This window comes from Canis lupus, chromosome 18 (assembly GCF_048164855.1).
Source record: "Canis lupus baileyi chromosome 18, mCanLup2.hap1, whole genome shotgun sequence".
Classification (NCBI taxonomy): domain Eukaryota; kingdom Metazoa; phylum Chordata; class Mammalia; order Carnivora; family Canidae; genus Canis; species Canis lupus.
The window spans coordinates 51,387,914-51,414,313 of record NC_132855.1 but is presented as its reverse complement, the minus strand read 5'-3'; the positions used below and the strand labels follow the sequence as shown (position 1 = coordinate 51,414,313).

Genomic DNA, 26,400 nt, shown 5'->3' with positions numbered 1-26,400 from the left:
CATCCCTCATGCTAGGACTCTGGTCAATTAAGACTAAGATATTGATTAGAAGCCAACCAGCCATTACGAATCACCCATGGTAAGTAGTTCAGGATGAATTGGAAGTGAGCACATTTCTTTTATCACAAGAAAATGACAAAGTCTTAGTGATGCCTTTGACAGAAATGTAATCTTATCTCATTTCTATTTATCAAGAATTTTACCCCACACACTTCTTTATAAAGCTTTGGACAGCAAGGCACTTTACCTCTCAGCCTTAGTTTAGTCCTTTTAGTGACTCATCCAGCTTGGCAGGTTATAATTTAATCATCTCTAACATTTTTATATGCACCTTGTGGATCATATTGCTAAGTTTCAGGGCTTTGGGAAATTTTTTGTAAGTCTAAATCAAATGGCTATTTTAAAATAGCCTTAGACATCATAAAAGAAAATGCCTTAGACATCATACACCCATTTTAAGAATGAAAGAAAATCCATGGATGGATGGAAAATTATCAGCTGTTGCTATTGGCAAGAATATTTATATTATCGTTTTGCTAATAATATGGCATAGCATCCTGAGTTGGGTTTTGTTTTACTACTTTTGTAGTTTTGTTTTGTTTTGTTTTGTTTTCCTAAGGAAGTACAAGATGGAAGATGCTAGTAATAGTAATTATGGTGGACCAGGTAAAATAATGGAATATATATTTCAGTGTTTGGACAGATGGTAGGATCAGTAGATCATGTAATGATTCTGTCAGAGGGAGGAAAATTGACTAATAAAATTTTAGATGGAGCTGATTTTTGTATTGAAACTCACATTAAGGAGAGGAGTTGGAGAAGTTCTCCTAACTTCATTGGCCACTATAATAATTAGATTAAGGGCAGCCTGGCTGGCTCAGCGGTTTAGTGCTGCCTTCGGCCCAGGGCATGATCCTGGAGACTCAGGATTGAGTCCTAGGTTGGGCTCCCTGCATGGAGCCTGCTTCTTCTTCTGCCTGTGTCTCTGCCTCTCTCACTCTGTCTCTCTCATGAATACATAAATAAAATCTTTTAAAAAATAAAAAGAAAGAAAATAATTATTAAATTAAGTACAGGATTGTCATTTATTGATGTATTTTGTTAATATTTTTATTTAACAAATTTGGTAAATAGACACTTTATTTATCCTCACACTATCTTCACTCTATTCCTAAATACCATCAATCTTAGAATTGTTTAGTATAGTCTTCAAAACTGGAATGTTCATACTGCAGAATGGTGCTTATAGAATTATTGCAGTGATTATGCAGTGTTTTAGTTTTCATGAAGAAACCTTCAAGAAAGTAATCTATTCTCTATATAAGACCTAACTACTCATCATGCTGTGTTTTTATACAAAAAGGACATATTTGGACCAATAAATCTTATCTGTGGTATTTGTTTTTTTACATTGTACTCTTTGGTATTTTGCTGGCTCATTTCATTTCCATGCAGAGATTTCCGTTTATTTATTAACTCATTTATAAATAACAATAGCAGCTGACTGAACATACTTCTATTGTTTGAGATCTTGAGATGTAAACAAACATCTTTCTAAAATATATGAATCAAGAATGCAATAGTTTTATATAATTTTTTTCTCTATTATTTTCTACCTTTCCATTAAACAGATCAATGTTATTTGGGGGCTTTTTAAACCAGATGGAATATTGGCAATTCATTATAATTAGAAGCCTTGCTACTAACTCGATTTCTAGATAAAAAATCAATGACTTATATAATCACTAATATAGACTAAAAATTATACGGGTTTGAAAAACTTCACTGCCCAACATTTTTATGTTCTTTCATCTGAAAAAGAAGTTCAGTCATGTCTTTAAAAAATGGAGCAAAGGCAGAGCAGGATGTAAGTGTTGCTGCTGATACATAAGTGCAGATTAGCCTTTCCCTCTGCAGCTTTCTATCTTGAGGTTAGATTTCAAGCAGCGATACATTTGTTGCTTTAGCTTTCCCAGATCATAAAATGATGTGTCTGTTGACGTGATTACAGATGTTGCTATTCAGTACTATCCAGAATTTCAAAGAAAAAACATAGTGTATCCAAATGCAAATAGGGCACATGTGACTTTCAGAGGTATTCAACTCACTACTATCCCACTAAAGCTATGCAACAGAAAAAGTGAGATTGAAATTTTCAGTTCCCATTGAAAATAATGGTTTATACTCCTACCACGTGGAGCCTTGAAACGTATCCTTAAACATTCCTGTGCAATTGGAAGAATTCACCAAATCAGTTGAGCATTTTTAGCTCTGACTCTAAACACATTTCTCTGACTCTAGTCTCATTATAAGTTGTTTAGTCATTTAAATGGCATTGTAGAGGGAACCGAGGTCCAATCAGACGATTTGATCCATTCAAGAATTATCCAGCATGACAGAAATTGAGATGGGGTTTGAATCTCATTGAAGTTGAAACTCTTCAACTGGTGTGGAAATGACTAGCAGCTGACACTTGCTTCAAGATCAGTACTAGACTTATCTTGCCTTTTCAACTCTGCAGCCCATTCCCTTGTGCACATTACTCATATCACTCACACACCGTGATTTGCTCTGGCAAAATGCATATAAAGTGCCTTGCATCAGTACCAGTCCCTCTTTTACTAACATGGCAACAGGGCATCTGAGCCTGGCTTTGTCACATCTAACTTGTGTTAGATTTTTTACTTATTTGCAGTCCTTGTGGCATTTGACCCTGAGCATTACCTGGTCTCACCTTGGTACAGCTGCCTTCGCTCTGCCTTAAGAATTCAAAGTTTTGTTCTTCCTAACATCCTATCAAGGAGGAAATCACCAGTGAGGCATTGCTGCAGTCTGATGCACTTGCCAGTCTGTCTAGAGATAGTGAATGTGATGGGATAAGATCCGTGATCTCTTCTTTAAGAGGTAGCCTCCCTGTAGGCAGCTAATTCATCAGGGCAAGGACAGAACTCTATTTTGTTTTTCTCTTTATATTTCTTCTTTATACTGTCCCCTAACTCCTCTATTAAAAATGATACCCATTATCATACCCATTTTTTTGGTAATGTATTTTTATGGATTCTAAATAAAACTAAAAACCCCAATTAAGAAGTCTTTGCATTTATACCTAATTAGAGAAAGTAACTAAGGGCAATGCAAAGGAATTAATACACTCTTTAGAGGCAAAATACTTTTTTTGGAACAAAAAAACATGTTACAATTAGTCTTTCTTCTTTTTTTAATAGTCTCAAGGATGATTGATGTCTGCAAGACTGGAAGTTCTTTCTGAAAATGAGGAAAAGTTTCTAGCTAAAATTTATAAAAGTATGTACACTTTTTTTTTTTTTTTTTTTAAGGAGGACTGCTTTTCCACTGTAACTCTAGCTATATTGTCTTCCCTGAGACCTATTTTGAAGCTTTACAATCCAGGTGCCAATCTGAAAACCACGAAACAATAACTTTGTTTTTAACTGCTTGCCTCACTTTGAGAACTGAAATTATTCAAACATGCATCTGTTCTCATGAATAATTTTGTTTCATTGATACAAAGTGTTCTGTTTTTCATTGGAGTGACTTTAGACAAAAGGGGTTATTTCTCTAGCTGTGTGTATCTAACCCCAAAATAATTTATTACTTGGAGAAGTAAGGATAAGAAAGCACTCAAGCTATTTTTTTTTTTTTTTTTTTGGCATTTCCAAGATGAGAACATGTTCACTTTTCAAGTGGATGTGTTTGGTTCCTTATAGACAGAGCCATTGTATTTTATTTTAGTATTCTGAGATATGACTTTTCCTTGGCATGTCCTTTTACAGCAAATCAAATTGCTTTTCATGGGCATTACCAAGTTTTAAGCAGAGAGGATTCAAATCTGGTGTTCAGAGTGGAATGCATTTCTCGAGAGCATTAGTATTCCACCCTTATTTTACCCTAAGAGGAATATAGTATCTAGGCATTTACAGCAGTACATATAAACAAATACCAAACATAAAAAGAAAGAAAACTACTAAAACTGAAAAATGTTAGCAAATTGATCATTTAATGATCTGAAGTGTCAGATACCAAAACTCTCAGAATAAATTATTTGCATTCAAATTAATGTAGTAATCAATTACAATAATTAGAAAAATTATAAACAATAAATTGATAACTTGAACAACTGATAAGGATATGGAACATAGCAAGTATAGTATATGCTGGTGTTTGTGATAATTATTCATTTCAATAATGGTCATAAATTCTACAGAGTGGTTTTGTGGGACCCAGGAAATTTAACAAAATCCCCTACCCCTGGACAAGCAGAGCAGGACTGACTCTATTTTGGCCTGCACCCCAGCAGTTCTTCAGGGTAGTTCTCTACCCCAGCACTAGTGGCCTTGTGCTGACCTGCTTATTACCTAGGGCACTGCCCCGCCCTAATCAAAGACCAGGACACACCCTAACCGGAAATTCGGCTCAGCGGACCAGCAGGACTGTGCAACTTTCTGCGTATCCCATTGGCCACTTCCCCTATAAAGTGCTAAGCCTCTTAGTCTCGGGGTCCAAGTCCCTGCTCCACTGCGTCGGGTATACTTGGACCCAGGCTCGAGCTTGTAAATAAACCCTCGTGTGATTGTATCGGTGTCGGCTCCTTGGCGGTTTCTCGGATTCGCGATCTTGGGCACAACAGTTGATGTATGACGATTCTGGTCTATAGATGTTCCCAGCATCACGTAAGCGGATAGTAGTGAAGTAAGGTAAATCTAGCCAGACCCTGTTGGATTCCAACCTAGCTCTTAACCTGGACTATGAAGATCATCTCTTGGCCCGAAATATTCATATGAAGCTCCTTTCATTATTTGCAGGCTTGGCTTTCTAGCTATGGACATCCTGTTTGCAACTTGGTTTAGTGTTTTGGGATTAAGCTTTAAATTGTACCTCCGCACTCTACTCACATGGACCAGATTAAGCTTCCTATGAATCTATCAAGAACATAAATTGCATCTGTTTTGTTCTTTTTTTTTTCTTTTTTGTTTTTTTGCATCTGTTTTGTTCTATTGGCATTTGTGTTCTATATAATTTTATTTATGTTCATTTATGTTTATATTTGAGTTTTAGGTGTTTCCTTGAGCTTTGAGATTATAATTTATTCTAACTGCTCTTATCCCTTCAATTCTGAGTTACAGGCCACACATTATTTATTTCCATGATACTCCTCTAAAAATAAGACTGATCTGTGTCCACAATGTAATCTTTCTTCTTTCATTTATTCTGTTATTGTCAAAACAGGAAACAGAATTGTTTTAAAAGGTCAAATATTAACCATGCAATGCTCTTACAGTATTCTAAACAAAATTATATAATTCAGTGCCTTGAAAAATAACTCATATTAACAAAAAAGAGGAAGGCTAAAAAATCAGAAAAGAAACAAATGAAAAACTACATCTGAAGACTTAAAAATAATTTTAATTAACTCTCCTGTTTATTCTGATTTCCTCTTAAGCAGAGAACTATTTCTAGGTTGTGTTATACATATGGGCTTTGTCTTTTGTTCTTATTTTCTCCTATATCACTCTTTTGATTTATTCTGTAGTGGTTTCTTCAAAACTTAACTTTGATTTTTATCTACAATTTCTTTTTGATATTCTTATGTCTGCACCCATAGATTACTGATTACGGGGATGCAACTCTATCCCTTCAAACTTAAACCAGAAAGTTAAACATTTTTAGAAAGCTCCATTTAATTTAACTCATTTTAAGTTTTATTTGGGAAAATATGTGTGCCTGCTTATATAAATATAAAACATTGACAAATTATTATATATGTGCATACCCAAGATAAGCTTTGAAATTGGAAAAAAGAAATCAACCAAAGAGTACCATGAGATCTGGGAGCAGGGAAGGAACACCTTTTTCACATCACCTGTGGTTTGGTGAGTAATGAAACTAACTGCCCTGCCATTGGCAATCCAGAATGCATTCAGCCTCTATTTTGAGTTTATGTGTATTCTTATATTTTTATTGATAAGCTGTCATTGATTTGCTTCCCAGCTAGAGCCATAGTTACATGTGTACAATTTTCAGGAACATTATCACCTAACAAACCTCTGGAGATAGTGAAATAAGCTTGTGTGTTGGAATGCAGTGGAGTCATATTTCATATTGTAATCAATACAGTTGGGTTAGCTTCTATGAGCTTAATATGTGAATCTGAGTTCAGATTGCTAGGCCAGACTGGATGTATTAGAGAGTTCGTGTCATGGTTTGGAAGATAGACACACATTCTAATCCACGAAAAGCAAAGTGCTGCATTGAGACTCATTCATTTATATGATAAATTCACCTTTCATGGTTTCTTTTGATCAAACAAAATATTGTTTCAGGGACACAAGGTAACAAAGCTGACATTTTACTAGTTTATATCCATTTTTGAAATGACAAAAAAGATAAATTTTTAGAGCTGCATCATCAGTGTAGCAAGTGTACAGAGATCTCTGAATAATGGAAGCTATTTGACATTAAGCTATTTGTGTTTATTTAATTAATATCACCAAGAAGAAAACAGTCCATAGGATATGTCAGTCACACAGTAATGAGACTATAGCAGTGATATATGGGAGCTTTTGGAAAAATCCAGTGATTTTTTGGAAAAAAATCTGTGCAGAGAATGGAACATTTGAGATTTTTTCCAACAATGTGTCTGTTGTTTATTATAATTATTACAGAGTAGGAAATATAAAATATCATATCTCACTCAAGCAGGAAGAAAGGTATATGTCAGATATATTTTGGGAAGAGGACTAGTGCAGGCAGAGTGACAGGCTGAGCAGGTAAATAAGTGGAAAGAGGAAGTAATGATGGTGGTTGGTGATGGTGCTCCCTATTCTAGGACTTCAATGTGTATTCATTTAATCAGTCCTTAAAAAATAAAACACTTGAGGGATGCCTGGGTGGCTCAGTTGGTTAAGAATCTGCCTTGTGGGGGATCCCTGGGTGGCTCAGAGGTTTGGCGCCTGCCTTTGGCCCAGGGCGCGATCCTGGAGTCCCGGGATTGAGTCCCACGTCGGGCTCCCGGCATGGAGCCTGCTTCCCTCTCCTCCTGTGTCTCTGCCTCTCTCTATCATAAATAAATAAATAAATAAATAAATAAATAAATAAATAAATAAATCTTAAAAAAAAAAAAAGAATCTGCCTTGGGATCAGGTCATGATCACAGGGTCTTGGGATGGACCCCTGCATTGGGCTGCTTCTCAGCAGGGAGCCTGCTTCTCCCTGCCCCTTCCCCTGCTTATGTGTGCTCTCTCTCCGTCTATAAATAATTAAAATCTTTTAAAAAAGAGAAAAAAACCCATTTAAAGTAAGGTATTATTTTTTTCCACTGCAAAATAATTTTTGTTGATATCCCACCAACTGTACAATCTGCTCCTGACGTTAAGTTTCTTATTCTTTTGCAATTCGGTCTTTCTTAATTAGGCCCATGAATACTTTCTTCTCCACAATCTAGAATCACCCATGGTCAAACTGGGAGGTGTTGTCGATGAATTTAAGGTCAATTGAAATAACATATTATTGACCTGCTTTCACGAATGGGGAAACTTAGACTCAGAGGAGTATGTTTAGTAAGTTTTAAAACAGAGACTTATTTATTTATTAAATATTCTATTTATTCATGAGAAACACAGAGAAAGGCAGAGGCATAGGCAGAGGGAGGAGCAGGCTCCTCTCAGGAAGCCTGATGTGGGACTGGGTCCCAGGACCCCGGGATCATGACCTGAGTCAAAGGCAGATGCTCAACCACTGAGTCACCCAGGTGCCCCTAAAACAGAAATTTAAATTCTGATCTGATTCCAAAACCTGATGTTCAATCTGATAATTTCAACATCTCTGCCATGTCTGATTCTTGTACTCATTCTGTCTCTTTAAGTTTTGTTGCCTTTTGGTATGCCTGGTAATATTTTCCTGATAGCTAGACAAGATGTGTTGGGTAAAAGTTGCTGCTGCTAATAGGCTTTTAGTATGTGGTGGTAAGGTGCGGGGAGGGGAAGCGATGTATGATTTCAGAATTAGTACTCAGTCATTTAATGAGCCTGTGCCTCTGGAATGTGAACTTCAAAGTATTTTTCAGTTTTGTTCTCCCTCCCCCCACCGCCTCGTGACAAAATGGCTAGAGGGGGGCGGGGTTGGGTATTCCCCTTCCCCTAGGTCAGTTGGGTTCTGCTAATACCCCCAGTAGGTTAGACTCTAGTTAGCTAACCTGCTTGACAGTTTCACCTAGGGCAGGCTTTGTTAAAGAATACTCTGGTGGCACAGTTGGTTAAATATCTGATTCTTGATCTCCGCTCAGGTCTTGATCTCCGGGTGGTAAATTCAGGCCCCACACTGGGCTCCAGGCTGCATGTGAAGTCTACTTAAAAACAAAAGAAAACAACCAGAGTACTCGGCATGAGAAGCATGAGAAGATTCTTCCCTGATATTTACTTTGAGAACCTAGTTAGGCTTCTGGAAATAAATCTGAGAAAATTATGGGGTCCACTAAGGCTGGGTGCCACTGAGTTTTAACTCTTAGAATTGTCCACCCTAAGCCTGTAGCAATTGCAGGTCAGGGTTCTCTACCCCAGCACTGGTTCCCAAGTTGATTTCTGCAAGGGAGTCTCTGGTCCTGTAAGCTGTAACTTTCTCTATTTGCCTTTTTGTCACTCCAGTCTCAGGAACAGGGCATGCCCTCTATGTCCTCACCTGTCTTAGAAGCATTTTTGATTTCTCAGTCTGTTCAGCTTTTCACATGTTGTTAGGATGGAGTAATAACTTCCAAATTCCTTACATGTAGAATGGAATAGTAGTATTTTGATGGCCAAAAATGGAAAGATGGTATTCTAGGCAGAGACAAAACAGGAGTAAATAGAAAAAGAAAGCCAAAATATATATTCAAGAAAAATGAATACAAAAATTGAATCAGGCATTTAATTCCTGAATATACTTTTTATGTAACACTCTAAAGATAGATTGGGATAGAGGGTTTGAGGGCTTAACTAACGTTACCAATTTTTATTTTTGCTTTGTCAGTGAGAAGTCATTATAAGTTTCTACCAAGGAAGGAAACAAATAAAAGAGGATGTTTAGGATATCTTTATTTGGCCCTAATATATATGTGGAGGATGGATCAAAAGACAAAGGATGGCTAGTTGCAAGCCTTTTATGGTGGTCAGGAAATACCATCATGATAAATGACTTTGTAGGGCTAGACAAAACAATGGATGGGTAAATGAAAAAAAATTTACACTGTGGCTGATACTGGGTATGAAAATCAATTGGACAAAATTAGAGAAATCAAGGAGAAAATTCCTTAGGCCAGATGAGGAATACGGATTAGACATGATAAGCTTTGTTTCCCATGCTTTGTCGCTGTCTTAAAGCGCTTGGTCAGCAGGCCATTGGAAATGCACAAGTTGGCAAGAAACCAGCTCAGCATTGAAGTAGAGTAGTGAGCTGTTTGAAGCCAGGGGAAGGATGGGAGGACTTCTGGTAGAGAAAGCCAAGTTGGAAAACATGAAGGATAAAACTTTGGGCACAGTTAAGGGAAGCAACAGAGAAGTAGAACCAACATTTATGCCACTAAGAGAAACAATAGTGATAGTATTCAAGATGTTAAGAAAGGAGGGTTTCAAAGAAGAGATGGGTTGAGGAGAGGTGATTGGATTCGAATGCTGATGTTTTCTCACACAGTGTTTAAGACGAGTACATTGCAAAGGCTAGTTTGCATGGGGATGATAGTGCAGAGGGAATAAAACAGTGTTTGTACAAGATGAGTCAAGAAGGAAAAGAAAGAAGGAACACAGCAGCTAGAGAATACAACCATGTCACAGACTATTTTCAAGATCTGGGAGATCAGGGAATGTTTATAAAGCAATATAGTATTATATTACACTGTATTTTTCTATACTATATATTAAATTTAGTATTTTCTTATTTCCTCCCCCCTTTTGGTATCTATGATTACATCTGTAGTATCAGAATTAAAGCTCTGTATTTGAGTTTTTTCCTTTTGTTTTTTTCCCCTACAATTTAGGCTTGCCAGCTATCTGTAAATTTTATTGGCTATTCTGTAAAAAAAACCTGTTCTTGGATGTTGGTTTTAATTAATTCACTATTATTCTGTCTTCTTGGTCTTTAATGTGTACTTTTATTTTTATTAATTCTCCTACTTTTCTTAGTCTTATTATTTTTGCCTAGCTTCTAGAGTTGAATGCTGGGTTCATTTATTTTTATTATTTCTTATTTTATAATAAAAGCATTGAAGAATATGAATTTTTGTTTTAAATACAGAACACTGTATGCAATATTCTCATTATCTTTTACTTCTGAATTGCCCTAATTGCAGTTTTTGACTGCAATTGTTTTGACTTTTTGAAGGAAGTTATTGTTTAATTTCTAAGCAGTTCCATTTATGTTTATGACTTTATTTCCATTTACACTGGAAACTGTCATCAGAAAATGTGATCTAAACAAGGTCATCTTGTTTTATCACAATCTATTAAAAATTTATATATGATTCATTTTTAAGTTTTTATTTAAATTCTAATTAGCTAACATACAGTATTATATTATTTTCAGGTGTACAATGTAGTGATTCAATACATCCACACTACACTCAGTGCTCATCACAAGTGCATTCTTTAATCTTTAACCCATCCACCTGCCCACCTCCCCTCTGGTAACCATCAGTTTATATAGAATGAGCCCAAATGCCAATCAATAGATGAATGGATAAAGAAGATGTGCCCCCCCTCCACACACACACAATGGAATTTTATTCAGTCATCAAAAAGAATGAAATCATGTCATTTGCAATGACATGGTTAGAACAGCTAGAGAGTATTATGCTAAGTGAAATGTCAGTCAGAGAAAGATGAATACCATATGATTTCACTCATATGTGGAATTTAAGAAACAAAACAAACGAGCAAAGAGAAAAGAAGAGAGAGACACAAACCAAGAAAGAGACTCTTAACTATAGAGAATAAACTGAGGGTTCATTTTTAAATACATGTTCTCTGAGCTCTAGAATTTATCAATTTATCACTTTTCTAACATTTCTTTTTCTTGTTGCTTGCTTTGTTGCTTGTAAAAGCACATGCAAGTTATATTTTCATTGAACATGGGGGTTTGGAATTCAGATGATTATAATTGTTTTTTTTTTAGTTTACATTGTACATCCTTTAAAGCTTAATATTTGTATACTAGATTTACTCACATTTCTGTAGATTTCTCATTTGCTTCAATAGTTGAGGGGACACCTTTTATATTATGGCTTCCTCTCTGAACTTCCCAAGTTTGCTTTAATTTTCAGCAGATGATTACATATGCAAACAAAAGTTTTCCAATTAAGTATATTTTAAAATGTTATGTTTTCTCAGTAATGATATATCTAATAAAATTTTCCTCTTGTCCTCAAATTTGAAAGAAAACTTTGCAGGTTATTAATTATGTCATCATAAAAGTTTCTTCTAAAAAATATATGTTTTTATTCTGCAGTTGTGTTGTGGTAGAAATGTTTGAGATCATCCTCATTTTTAGTTTTAACTAGGTAACCATTTTTAGTCTTGTTTGATTTGTTGGGCTTTTCTTTAATCTTGTCCCTCTCTCCCAAAAGGTTTATGTTTTATCGTGTTTCTTGCATTAATTTCCCTTCCAGTCTATTCACACAGAGGTCTCTTGAGCAGAGAAATGTTTTCCTTCCTCATTCCTTTGATTATATTTTAGCATAACAATTGTTTTGGTTTCCCGTGTAGATATATTAGTTATCTATAATTTTTGCATACTGTCTTCTATTGTCTTCCATATTTTCTAACATTGTTTCTGTCTCTGTACTTTTTTTCCTCGATGATTTGAGAAGCTTTACAAGTTTGGTCTCTATGTCAATAATTTTGTGCAAACTGTCCCTTTTACATCAGTGTACCTTGTATGGATTTTCAGTTGGTATTTCATTTTTAGGTCTCTCCTTATCTGTTTCTTATCCACTTTTCTTTTTGGTACACAGGATTTTTAAAAGTCCATCGGTTCTCTAAGGTTTATTTGGAAAACAACATCTCCTCAAATGTGCCTACATTCAGTGCAATGTTCCTTGATATGTTTTACTTTGTATTTCTAAATAACCTGTTTACATTAGTTTCTACTTCTTTTTTTTTCTGCTGTGCCAGTTTATTGACTTCTTGCTATGGGATGGAATGAATTATTTCCTTTATACTTGTCATCTGCCATTTACACTTCCTGTCCTACCATCTTCCCAATATAGATGCACATAATGTACATATGAGTTATGCACTTTCCCGGAAAAATTTTTTGTTGCCCTTGTAGCTAATAATCATCACTTTGAAATTGTTTGGCTGCTTAGTGTTTTGGGGTTTTTTTTTTTGGTGTGTGTTGCTTTTTAAATACTAAAGACCAATTCACTCCCAAACTTTTCTCCAGAGGACATCTGGTTAGCTATATTTAAGTTCTTGGAGACATCCTTCCAGCTTCTGTAATTTAGATTGGTATCCAAGCGTACAGCATAGCTTGCATCCCAGAATCTCCTTTTACTATAATTCTGGGGATTTTCTTCACATCTCTTTTGTATTGCATCTCCTGTTTTCTGTAATCCAACTGCCCCTCCTTCATTTATTATTTTGTTTGGGTATAGCACATCAACCCATAGCTGCTGCTGCTTCTTTTTAAGATTTTATTTATTTATTTGAGGGAGAGCGAGCATGTACAGGTACACACATGAGCAGGGGGAGGGGCAGAATGAGAAGGAGAGGAAGAAGCAGACTCCACCTGAGCAAGGAGCACAATGTGAGCTCAGTTCAATCCCAGGATCCTGGGATCATGACCTGAGCTGAAGGTAGACACACAACCAACTGAGCCACACAGCCACACAGGTGCCTCCTACCCATAGCACTTGAGGCTGAAAATGGAAGTTAGAAATTTTAAACTTGTGTATATAAAAATATCTTCACTTTGACATTATGCTAAACAACATGTTATCAAAATCTAGATTGGAAATCATTTTACTTTAGAATTTGAAGGCACTACTTCATTTATTTTCTTGGATCTTAGACCATTCTGATCCTTAGATTCTTTGTAAATTTTTCACTTTTCCTTTTTTTTTTCCCCATCTTTAGAATCTTTTAAGACTTCCTGTTTGTCCTCATTATTCTGAAACTCCACAGGATATATCCTAGTTATGTGTATATTTTATTTATTATGCTGGGAACTCATTAGGACCTTTTAATCTAGGATTCCATATCATTTCCTTCTGGGAAAATGTTTTTTTTGAAACCCCAACTCCCCATTTTCTTTTCCTGGGATTCTTATTTAGGTCTTGGGCTTCCTAGACTAATCCTTTAATCCTCTCCTGATTTCTTTCTCTATGTCTTTTTGATCACTTTCTTGGAGATTACTTCAACCTTCTAGTTCTTTTATTGGCTTCCATTTCTAAAATCATAATTCAGTATTATAATTAATTCTATTATCTATAATTATCATTAATCATAAATAATTATAATGAATGTAAGTATATTTTTATAATAATAATTATAATTGATGTATAAGAGTTCTTTTGTGCTCTCTGAATTTTCCTTTATTTATATAAACAGCTTCTTGTTTTAGGCATGCATTTAAAAAAGTTGCTGAAGCTGGGCAGCCCCGGTGGTCCAGTGGTTTGGTGCCACCTTCAGCCTGGGTGTGATCCTGGAGACCCGGGATTGAGTCCCGCATCGGGCTCCCTGCATGGAGCCTGCTTCTCCCTCTGCCTGTGTCTCTGCCTCTCTCTCTCTCTCTCTCTTTCTGTCATGAATAAATAAATAAAAAAAATTGCTGAAGCTATTAATTTTTAGATGGCTTTCTTTCTAGGCATAGCCTCTCTTTACTGAAATATTTTTTTTCCTATTTGTTTGATTTAGTGTCTATTTTGCATGGCAGAAAATCTTTTGTGACCAGTGATCCTTGGATTCCACTCAATTAAAGGTACATTAAAAAGCTGATTGAAAACTCTCTGCACGTGGTTGTATTTCTTGATAATGGACATCACTTGGGAAATCACCTAAGTGTCAGGATGTTTAGATCTTTAGATCTTTTCTTTTAGGCTGATGAGTCTAAAAATCTCCCAAAGATGAATATTTTAATCCTCTGCTTGGAGGATGTAAACTAGGCTGTTAATACTCTGTGAGCCAAGTAGGGGAAGGGGACTGGAAATCTCACAATTCGTGCTTCCACTTGCCATGACTACTTTTAATGTGGTACTGGACCCACTGTGCCAGGTGTCTTGCATCCAAGAGACCCTATGTTTCACCTTTTCTAGAGAGTAAATCCCTAGTCTTCTGCCAGGTTGAGGGAAAGAAAGTAGCCCAGCTTCACAAACATCAAATATTTGATCACATGATTTTAGTGTTTAATTCTAGTCCCTTCTAAATGGGCTCTTTGTGTGCATAAATGTTGCTTCATTTATTTTTATATTCCTAGTACACACCCTGTTGATTATACTGTTATTACAATTCATATTTTAAATAAATGAATAAATTATTACTTAATACATTGAAGAAACCCTTAGCTAGTTATGGCTGGCTAGAAATGTTTCTTTTGATGTCATAGAGCTCCTTTTCTTATATTGTTGCCTTAATTCAGATACATTGCATGTCACTTCTGTATTAGAATAAGCATGTCTTAATATCATGTAGGCCTTTCCTAACAAGTTTCAGACAATTCAATTTTTATGTCTGCTGTGGTTCAGAGTTCACATTCTAAACAATTCTTTACATTGCATTTTACTAGCTGGAGCTACCATTTAGTCCTATTTATTGTAGCACAGATACAAACAATTCTGGAAAACATTAAAGTATGTCTTTGTGAGTCATAGTCCCCAAAATGCCATCCATAGTTTCCTATTCTACTATTCAATTTTTCTTTCATTTCTGTTCTTTTCTGCTTGGTCACTTTGCTCATGCTGAATCCAAGTGAGCTCTGTCTTAATCTCTCTCAATCTTCCTGTTCTATACCACACTTTGCAAGAAGAACCTTTCCCCTCTAGGTTTGGGACTGAAAGGCAACCTCAGGTTCTCTCCATTTTTCAGAAATCATTTATTTTTATAGTGTGTCTCAGTTGTGATAGCTCTATTCCTCTCTGGCTGCAGCAGCCTTTTTTGTTGGTGTTTAGCAGTTTCACATCTATCTCTATGAGGGTAGAATATAGGAGCCCTAAGAATTCAATATGGAATAGAAAATTTTTTAAAACTGGTATTTTCTGTTTTTAATTCAAATAAAGTATAATATTTTACATATATTCATTTGGGATTATGTTATATATATACCTTTCAGACAGGAAGGGTACCGTGTAGGTACTTTGAATAATACTAAGCTGATAAAATGAACTTTATGATGCTCTTCTTTGGAATAAAATAGAAGAATCCTTGCTGGAGAGGACACTTTTCTGTAATGATTCTGAGGGGACAGGAATCAGTAGGATAAAACATAGTCAAACTATGAAACAACTGTTTGTCTTATCCTAAGGTCTTTGTGTTGGCCTGGGGTGAAGAAATCCTTTAAATTACTACCTTTTTTTTTTTTTTTTTTTTGTTTACTCTTCTTTCTCAATCTGGTTTAGACTCACCTTTTCTTTTCTATTTCCAATAAACTGACTGCCGTGGTCTCACTCGCTCATCTCTTGTTCTTGTCTAAGCCTTCTCCTATCTAGGTGACATGCTCCTTCCACCCAGAGTATTATTTCAAATACCTTATACCTACTCTCCTACCTCCTATCTCCTCTGCTTCCTATTCTGGATGTTTATTCAATTTTCCTTTTTTAACTGTCTATCATGTGTCATGTACTGGTATGAGAGGTAAAATTGTAGAGGTAATAAAATTCTGTGATTGAGTTTGTGGCTTCAGGCCTCCATTATTTAATAACTGTAATGTGGGGTCAGTTACCTATTGCTTTGTGACTCCTTAAACAAAATGGGATATCTAACTCAGCATCATTTAAGCATTTAATGTTAATTGCTTAGGATGGTTCTGGCACATAGTATGCCCTCAGTAAATGTTAGCTACCACTGTCAGACCACCACCATCATCATCATCACTTTAAAAAAATATTTATTTATTTTAGTGAGAAAGAGAGATAGAGAGCACGAGCGGGAGGGGCAGAAGGAGAGGGAAAGAAAAAACCCTAAGCAGGCTCCATGCCCAGTATGGAGTCTGACACAGAACTCAATCCCACAACCCTGAGATCAGGAGTTGGATGCTTAATGGACTGAGCCACCCAGGCACCGCATCATCATCATCCTTTTATGTTTTGTTTGCTGAACAATATAAAGTGGCTTACCATGGAAAATATTCATTTCAAATCCTTCTGTCTATCTTTTCACATTCTGAAGGTATTTCCTTCCTGTAACATTCCATGGATGGAGTTAAATGTACATTGACTGATATGGGCCAAGATCAAAATGGAAAAGCATTTTGCACTGAACATCTATTATGTTGTTTAGAATATCACAAAATGGTTTATAATGAATTATCTTAGTTTCTGCATGCATTAATAATCAGCTTAGTGTAGGAAAAAGAAAAAATGTAAATAATTAAAAGGAATATTCTACAAGCTTACAAAATTGCCCATAGAGAGCCTATTTTCATATTATTTACTTCTACTTATTATTAGCAAAGAACGATCTGCTTAATTGAATTTAGTCATCACAAAGTACTGGCATAATGTATTTAATGTAGATATTTACATATGACATGTAAGTCATATTTTAAGATATTGCTAACTTTTAAATTAATAATATGAATGCTTTTAAATAATATTCAAAAAAAGAGCTAACATACCAAATCATCTTGAGAAGTTAAAATTGTCATTTATAGTAAACATTCAGATGAGTTAATCCTACATGAGAAGAAACCTAAGAAAATTATTTGAAACTAATTTTGGTTATCTAGAATAGAATTATAAACATAGTATCGCAGTCATAGCTCAATGGCTTATGATTAAAAATAACTACTCCATAGAATTCATATAAAAACTTTTATCACAAATTTAAAATTAAGAAAAAAAATTACTCAACACTATTGCTCTAAATACCACCCATAAGCACTGTGTTGGGATGAAATTCTATCATAAAGTTTGACCATCTTGTTTATCCCAAGTATTGTGGGTCTGACTTCTTATACTCTTCCCTGAATCCACCCATCCCACAATATGCATGCCAACATATACACTTAAAATTGCCTCTCTTGGGAATACCTGGCTGGCTTAGTGGTTGAATGTCTACCTTTGGATCAAGTCTTGTCCCGGGGTCCTAGGGATCTAGTCTCACATCAGGCTCTCCACAGGGAACCTGCTTCTCCTTCTGGCTATGTCTCTGCCTCTCTCCCTCTGTGTCTCTCATGAATAAATAAATAAAATCTTTTTTAAAATGCCACTCTCTCTAAGCTCAAGGCCAAAGGCAGAAGGCACACTCCTGAAGGGTTTTCTCTGCATAGAGTTGGGTGAAAGATGGTCATCTCATGTGGTAGTTACCAGGAATTTAAATTAAGAGCTGATATTGTGGGAAAATAAAAGCAAGAAATAGCAGATCTGGATGAAATCCAGAGATGGTGGCTTTTTACTTATTGCTTCTGACATAATTTTTGGACAGCAACTATAATTATAGGTAGAGAGCAGGGACATTCTTCCCAGTGCTGTCTCACCATAAATTTGGATATATATGGAGTTTCTGTCTTTCACATTTTCTGTTCACAAAACACTTTCACAGATACTAACTTGTTAGATCTTTTCAATATCCCTGTGAGGTATGTGTCAGAGTGCAAAATTTCCCCAAGTTATCTTTTTAAATTAGTGTGTGTGTGTGTATATATATATATATTTATTATATATATATACTTATATATATATATAAATAAATTAAATTTACTATTCAAATCTGCCTACTGCCTGAAGCCACATCTACTCAAAACACTAAATAGAGTAATGATAATCACTGGTGTGTTTGTCAAACATTCTATGTATTTATCAGTATGTATTTCAAACATTGACTTCCTATTGAATCCTAGGTATTAAAACAGGTAAAGAAAAGTAAAAAATAATCTGTCCCTGAGATTACTGGGCTCTCTAGTTGGGAAATGGGCACATCAACAAATAATTATAATATAATGCCAAAGATTTATGATAAAATACATAATGAAACACAAATACAGAGGAGAAACATACCTACCTGCCTAGTATAGGGTACATCAGAGAAGACTTCACAGAAAAGCTGAATTTTCTCTCATAAGAGTAAGCAGGGACTCTCAGTTTTCAAATCCTATCCTCATGAAATTTTATCTTTGGACATCACTGACCATTTCCTCATTCCTGAAATTCTCTCTTTGGTGTCATGGACCTTGGACTATATTCTTCCCTAGTTTCCATCTGGTCATGTTTTTTCGTCCTCCCTTAGTGATCTTCCTGAGTCTGCTCTTTAAAATTTACTCTTTCCAGGGCCCCATTTGTGCTTCCCTTCACTCTATCACTGTTTCTGTTTCTGTGGATGAGAATTTGCTAATAAATAGTCATGATCTCAATTGTCTTGAACATGATTGTGCCTCTGAAATCTTTACCTCCTGCAAACCTGACTCATGAATATAGCTCAAGTGTCCATCTGAGTTGTGAGTTTCTTGGCTTGGAAGCCTCACTGGGACTTTGAGCTGATAGAGAACCATGACATGATCTACTTTTTAAAACTGTCGTTCTCTTGGGTGCCTCTATTCAATGAAAGGCACCATTACCTGTTCACTGTTCTTTCACTCCTTCTTCCTTCCTTCAACAAATATTTACTAATACCTATTGGGGGTTAGTCACCACAATTGGCTCTGGGATGCAACAGTAGAAAAACAGACTTGGCTCTTACTCTTCTGCAGAAAATAAATTTTTATTTGGTGCTTAGCAAAGTATGGCTTACTGATTACATATGTTAGAATCACAGGAAGAAGGGCTTTTAAAAATCCCAACCTGAGGTTCCTTCCCAGACTTAATGAATTATAATCTTTAAGAACTGGGTTCCAGGGATCTGTATTTTGAGTAAACCCATTATGTAATTTTGAGGAACATAACCTAACCTTTATAAAACCATTTATTTAAAAAAAAAAGAAAATCAAATAAATACATAATTATATACTGTAAAGTATCACTGAAATACAAGGTACTGTGTGAGTGTCTGATAGGGAAGTAGGGAGGATTGATACAATGGTTAGCCATTCCCTGGGAGATAGGGGCAAAATCCTGTAAGGCCTGTTGCCGGTGGTTGATTAGACATGAGGAGTGGAAGTCAGCAAATGCTAAGGATGACTCTCAAATCAAAAGTCTGGATGCCATTGTTTGATTCCTCTCTATTTTCTTTAATATATATCAAATCCATCCCATCTTCTTCATCACTGCTCCTAACAGAGTTCCCAGACTCTAGTCTTGCCAGGAATTATAAAATGTGCCCTCTAATTCTTACTCATGCTTCTATATCACTCTCTTCTCTGATCTGTCACCACAGTGATCCCCTAAATAAATAATTATACACATACATACATAAAGCTATAATACCATATTTTGCTTAAAATCCTTTAGTCACTCATCACTTTCTGTGGCCTGGACAGTAAAGTCTGAAAACCTATTGCTGTTTCCAAAGTTCCCCCTGTCCACTGCATGCTCAGATTCCTGTCACCATCACCTTTCACCTGGAATTCTACATCAGTGTGACTAGCCTGTCTGGAGTCTTAGGCTCTGTCAGTCTTCTCTCTACAGTTCACGGATTTTTCTAAACCATGAAACTCACCACCTCTATCATTGTTATAATCCTTCAGAGAATCCCCTTGACCACCTGTAAGACAGCATCCAAACCCCTCTCAGTGGTTTATAATGACCTTCCTTCCTTCCTTCCATCCTTCCTTCCTTCGTTCCTTCCTTCCTTCTTTTCTCTCTTTTTTCTCTTTTCTCCCCCCCCCTTCTCTTCTTTTCTTTTCCTTTCTTTTCTTTCCTGGTGACCTCTTGCCATCCTCTTTCCTGGGTTATCTCCTCCACATCCATTGGGCTACTGTTCACATACCTGTGAAGCCTAGGCTGGATGGCCCTGCTGGATGCTCCTATAGCAGCACCATTTCCTAACTCCTTTCTAGGGAGTCTCATACTGAAGTATAACAGGCTCTTTGCCTATCTCTTTCCCCACCTACACTGTCTCTGGTGGTCAAGAACCATGTCTTGGTCACTGATAAATCCCTACATTGAAACTTGTGTCTTGAATGGTGAGTATGCAACGGTTTTTTTTTTTTTTTTAAGATTTTATTTATTTATCCATGAGAGACACACAGAGAGAGAAAGAGAGGCGGAGACACAGGCAGAGGGAGAAGCAGGATCCATGCGGAGAGCCCTACATGGGACTCGATCCCGGGACTCCAAGATCATGCCCTGGGCTGAAGGTGGCGCTAAACCACTGAGCCACCTGGGCTGCCCTGCAGCATGTTTTTTACATGCCAAATAATACTGATTATTTATCCTTCCTGAATGTATCAAGTTAAATAGTTTGCATATTTTTAAAAGAACAGCTTTATTTAAATAATCCACATTTGCCCATAAAATTTTCCCCTTTAAAGTGTGTAATTCAGTATTTTCCAGTATATTCAGAGTTGTGCATCCATCTCCCTCATCTAATTTTAGGCCATTACCTAAGAAATCCTGTACCATTGAGCACACACTTGTGTTCCCTTCTCTTCTTAGGCCCTGGCAGTCACCAATCTATTGTCTGTTTTTGCCTTTGCCTGTTGTGTATATTTCATATAAAATGAAATCACACAATATGTGGTATTTGTGACTAACTTTTCTCACTTCACAAATTCTCACAGTTCATCCATTTTAGAGCATATATTAGAACTTATTCTTTTAAATTTATTTTTAACACTTTATTCCTTTTACTTACTTTTAATATTTGTATAGATACAGCACATTTTATTTATCCATTTATCAGTTAATGGACATTTGGGTTGTTCCTGCTTTTTGGCTATTATAAATAATCCTCCTAGAAACATTAATATACAGATTTTTTTTTGAACAAATGTCTTTAGTTTTCTTGGACTGGAATTATTTAGAAGTAGAACTGCTAGGTCATATGGTAACTCTATGTTTAACTTTTCAAGGAACTGCCAAACTATTTTCCAAAATAACTGTACCATTTTACATTCCCACCAGCAATATAAAGAGTGTTAATTTTTTTTAAGATTTTATTTATTCATGAGAGACAGACAGAGAGGCAGAGACATAGGCAAAGGGAGAAGTAGGCTCCCTGTGGGAGCTCTATACAGGACTCGATCCCGGGACACTGGGATCATGACCTGAGCCAAAGGCAGATGCTCAATCACTGAGCCACTCAGGCATCCCAAGAGTGTTAATTTTTTCACATCTTCAATAACACTTGATTATTATTATAATCATCTTAGTGAATCCTGTGTTTTTTATTTGCATTTGCCTGATGACTAATGATGTTGGGCATTTTTGATACATCATCTTTGGACAAATGTCTCTTCAATTCATTTTTATTTGGGTTATTTGCCTTTTAACCGTTTTCTAAGAGTTTTTAAAATATATGTCATCTATATATGTTTATTATATATACTATATGTGTGTGTATATATATATTATGGATACAAATTCTTATCAGATACATGATTTGGAAATAATTATGCCCACTCTGTGGGTTGTCTTTTCACTCTTCTAATGGTACCTGTTGAGTCACAAAAGGAGTTAATATTGATAAAGTTGAATTCATCTATTTTTATTTTGTTTCTTATGTTTTTGGTGTCATGTGTTGTCCCAGCACCAGTTGTTGAAAAGACTATTTTTTCTTCATTGTATTTGCTTGAGAGACTTGTCAAAAATCAATTGACCATACATGTGAGAGGTTATTTCTGGGCTCTTAATTTTATTTCATTGATTTGTCTATCTTTATACCAGTATCATGCTGTCTTGATTGCTACAGCTTTGTAGTAAGTTTTAAAATCAGAAGTGGGGAAAAATAAAACAAGAGGAAATCAGAGAGAGAGAGACAAACCATAAGAGAATCTTAATTATAGGAAACAAACTGAAGGTTGCTGGAGGGCAGGTAACTGGTGATGGACATTAAGGAGGGGACAGGATGTAATGAGCCCTGGGTATTATATAAGACTGATGAGGGACACCTGGGTGGCTCAGCGGTTTAGTGCTTGCCTTTGGCCCAGGGCATGATCCTGGGGTCCTGGGATCGAGTCCCACATCGGGCTCCCTGCATGGAGCCTGCTTTTCCCTCTGCCTGTGTCTCTTTCTCTCTCTCTGTGTCTCTCATGGATAAATAACTAAAATCCTAAAAAAAAAAAAAAAATTGATGAATCACTGAACTCTACCTCTGAAACTAATAATACACTAATAATATATTATATATTAATTAATTGAATATACTATATGTTAATTAATTGGATTTTAAAAACATAAACAACAAAAAAGAAATAAAAAATAAAATCAGAAGTATGAATTCTCCAACTTTGTTTTCACTCTCAAGATTGTTTTGCCTATTCTGGGTCCCTGACATTTCCATCTGAATTTTAGAATCAGTTTGTTGATTTCTGCAAAGAAGCCAGGTGGGATTTTGATAGGGATTACGTTGTATCAGTCAATTAATTTAGGGACTGTTTCCATTTTAGCAATATACATCTTCTTATCCATTAACATGGGGTTTCTTTTCACTTATTTAGACCTCTCATTTTTTAAATGATATAGGTTTTAGTGAAAAAAATCTTGCACTTAAGTTTATTTGTAAATATTTTATTTTTTTGATGCTAAAATTTCCTTAACTTTAAGTTGTCCTCTAAGTAGGAGAAGTCTGCATTTTAAAAGTTATATAGGTAATATTAGATAAAGTCAGGGCTTTATTATGGGGATCATCTCACAGGCACATATTAGGCTTTCAAAGAACACTAAAATTGCTTTGAATAGGAATAGAAAGCTGTGCATGACCCAAAGGAATGGATGAATATTAAGGAAGCAATATTTATTCTTAAAAGAATATTTATACTAGTATACTGAGAAACTTTATTTGAGTCACAGTATCAAATTAACTGTACAACATGTATTCACTCATATGTGAATCATAATTTACAATATATACCAAAATTTGACATTTTATTTAGTTTTTATTTTTATTTTTTTTAATTAGGCTCCATGCCCAGTGTGGAGCCTAATGTGGGGCTTGAACTCAAGACCTTGAGATCAAGACCTGAGCTGATTAAAAGTTGGATGCTTAACTGACTAAGCGACTCAGACTTCCCAAATTTTGACATTTTAAATAATTAATGGTAATTGGTGCACTTGTTAAATCTATTGATTGTTTCAAAATAAATGAGTAAAGCTCTTTAAAAACACCTAGTTTCACTGAAAATGTTTAGATGTACAATACGGCATTATATAAGTCAGATGGAGGGTTAGGTGTTTGAATACTGGGGTGGCAAACTAGTCACCAAAATGATTATCGATACTGTGATTTATAGAGCAGAATGAAAGAGGTGATTATGATTAGTTATCAGTTATCTGTTAGTATTTAAAATGTTTCCACATGTAGGGTAATCACACCAGTGAAGATACCACTTACTATGTGGGGAAAATATTGTAATTAAGATATTACATTGAGTAAAAATTTTGTAATGAATACTGGAAATGATTATTATGGGTCCTTGAATTGGAAAACTTTCCTGTAATCTTTTTTTCCAAGAGCTACTAAAACTATACAGAAGAAAATTGTTCTATAAAAATAAGATCTACTTAAAGAGTTTATGAACAATTACTCTAGGCAGATTGGTCTGGAAAGATTAAAGGTTAAACCATAGAAGCACAATCACTGAGAAAATTTTGGTTTTGTGGCTGTTGGTGTATTTTTTTGCAGTTATAGTAGGATTTGACAGCAGAAACCAGTTGATGGCTCACATTCTATGAGAGGTACTGGATTGGAGCCTAGAGAATGAATCATTGTTGGTGAACATTATCAAGAGCACAATGGGCTATGTTTTTGTCCCTGGATGGTCTGTCTATCTAACTGTCATCCATTTGTTAGACTATATATTTTAGAAAGAAATCCTAGTACCAGGATAATGTCAAAGACAAGGAATGCATTAAATTTTTAATGCATTTAAAAATGCATGGATACACGTATGAAAGATAGCATAATTAGTTAATATAGCCATACAAAAGGGCTGAATGATCCTTGTTTATGCCTTATAGCAAAATTGTGAAAATTAAGTCTTTAATTTACTCTCAAGTAGAATTGTTTTAAATCAATATTAAACAACATATGCAAAATAAATTATTTGACTCAAATATTAATGTATTTACAAGATCCTCATGCAAGTATTAGCTGCTTTTTTTTTTAAGATTTTATTTATTTATTCATGAGAGACACAGAGAGAGAGGCAGAGACACAGGTAGAGGGAGAAGCAGGCTCCCTGTAGGGAGCCCAGTGCAGGACTCGATCCTAGGACCCAGAGATCATGACCTGAGCCAAAGACAGATGCTCAACCACTGAGCCACCCAGGTGCCCATTTGCTCTTTGTTCTTCCCTGAGGTAGATACTTGTTGGTTCCCAGACTTCAGCAATGGCATCAAAACACAATAAAATTATATATAAATAGATTCCTTGATAAAAATGGAGTTGTGTATTTATCATGTTTACAAAAATATACTTAATATTTTCTCCATTATATTGAAGAAGGTCACAGATATGGCTTGACTATATTGTTTTTTTCTTAAAGAAAATGCCTATTTAAAGTATTATGATATTTCTTTCCCATTATCTTACAACTTTATTTTTATTTATGAAAAATGTTTTTCCATTAGTTCAATACATAGAAAACTGATCAAAGAAAATTTAATATTTAACTTACAATGATAAATATTTATACTATGTAATGAGGTTTATCTGGAAGAGGTATATTTCTCTGTTAACAAGTCTTACTTCCTTCTGGAAAATGAAATGTATTGAGAATTAAAGAATTACACATGTGGTTAGAAAGCTGACCTTTAAAGTCCCTACCAATCTTGAAGTTTAATATTTCTGAGATATTTGGCTGCCTTTTTTTTTACAGTAACATCATAAATCTATAGAAACCCCAAACAAAATGCAATTTTGGTTTTACATTAATTAGCTTTGAAACATAACCTTCACAAAAGTATTTTATTATCTTTTAAGAGTCCATTAGGGTAGAAAATCAATACTTTAGCCGCTCAGTGGAGCATTTCATTTTTCTCAATATTTTCAAGAGAAGCCACTATATGCTTCCAATTTAACTTTTTTTTTTCTTTCCTAATGGAATTCTACACATAAGTAAAATAACTTTTCTAAATCGTTAAAACCTAATAGAAAATTAGCAGGGTTGTGATAGATTGCTATGCCTTTGTGGTGAAAAGACAGAGTAAGCTAATAGTTTTGAGTGCCCTTATGACACATCAAATACCACCTATCTTCTCAAGGGAGAATATTTGAAATTAAACAGGCATGAATTTTCTACTCGATCTTGGGGAGATTTGATAGCCCCCTGCAAGTAGTGATCTTGGGGACCATAGTTCTCTATCCTCAATCGTTCACTCCACATTCAAGAAAGGAAAACATTCTTAAGTAATAGATCTATTCATGAGAACAGTCTCAGTTTCATAGTTCTCCAAAGGGAGGCAACCTTCGGGTTATGAAAGCATATTGCCTACATAAGCCACTTTGGGGCATGTTTTTGGGAAATGACAGCTGTCACCGCCTTCTGAGTAGATTCTCAAGAGAATACTACACTGGTGATAGTCACAGAATGGGTGGAGAAGCATATTTTGAGTTGTATTAGTGTTCTATTGCTGTGTAACAACTACAAAATTTAACAATCTAAAACAAAACATTTATCATCTTACACAGTTTCTGAAGATTGGAAATTCAGAAGCAGCTTATTGGCTGACTCTTTCTGGTGCAGGATTTCTCATGAAGCTGCTGTCATGGTGTCATCTGGGGCTGCAGTCATCTGAAGATTGGAACGCAGCCAGACAATTCACTTTTTAGGTGGTTGCCTCACATGTATGACAGTCTGGTGCTGATTGTTGGCAGGTGACCTGCATTCCTTTCCATTGGGCTGTTTGAGAGGTCTCTTGAGTCTGTGTTTCTTCTCCTGGAGTGACTGATCCAAGATAGAGCAAGGCAGAAGCCAAAATATTTTTTATGACCTAGTCTCAGAAATCACATGTAATTGTTTCTACTATGTAGTATGGTTTACATAAATCAACCCTACTCACAGTTGGAGAGGACTACATGAGTTCACAAATTCCAGGTGAGGTCATCAGGAACCATTTTAGAGACACAGAATATGGTAATTCTTATTGAGCTGATCTTGGGGAAGATAAACTGT

The 26,400-nt window shown here is 35.5% G+C and overlaps 1 protein-coding gene across 8 annotated transcripts in view; it reads left to right on the top strand.

Moving 5' to 3' along the window:
- The window catches only part of GRM8 (glutamate metabotropic receptor 8), a 731,564-nt gene that overhangs the window by 615,843 nt on the left and 89,321 nt on the right, over nt 1-26,400 (top strand). Inside the window, exon 9 of one of the 8 annotated variants that reach the window (XM_072784439.1) lies at nt 13,896-13,959. The exons of the other annotated variants lie outside the window; for them this stretch is intronic. Within the exon in view, the coding sequence (XP_072640540.1) occupies nt 13,896-13,928 (33 nt within the window). The 3' untranslated portion in view covers nt 13,929-13,959. The remainder of the gene's footprint in view (nt 1-13,895; nt 13,960-26,400) is intronic. 8 annotated transcript variants of the gene reach the window in all.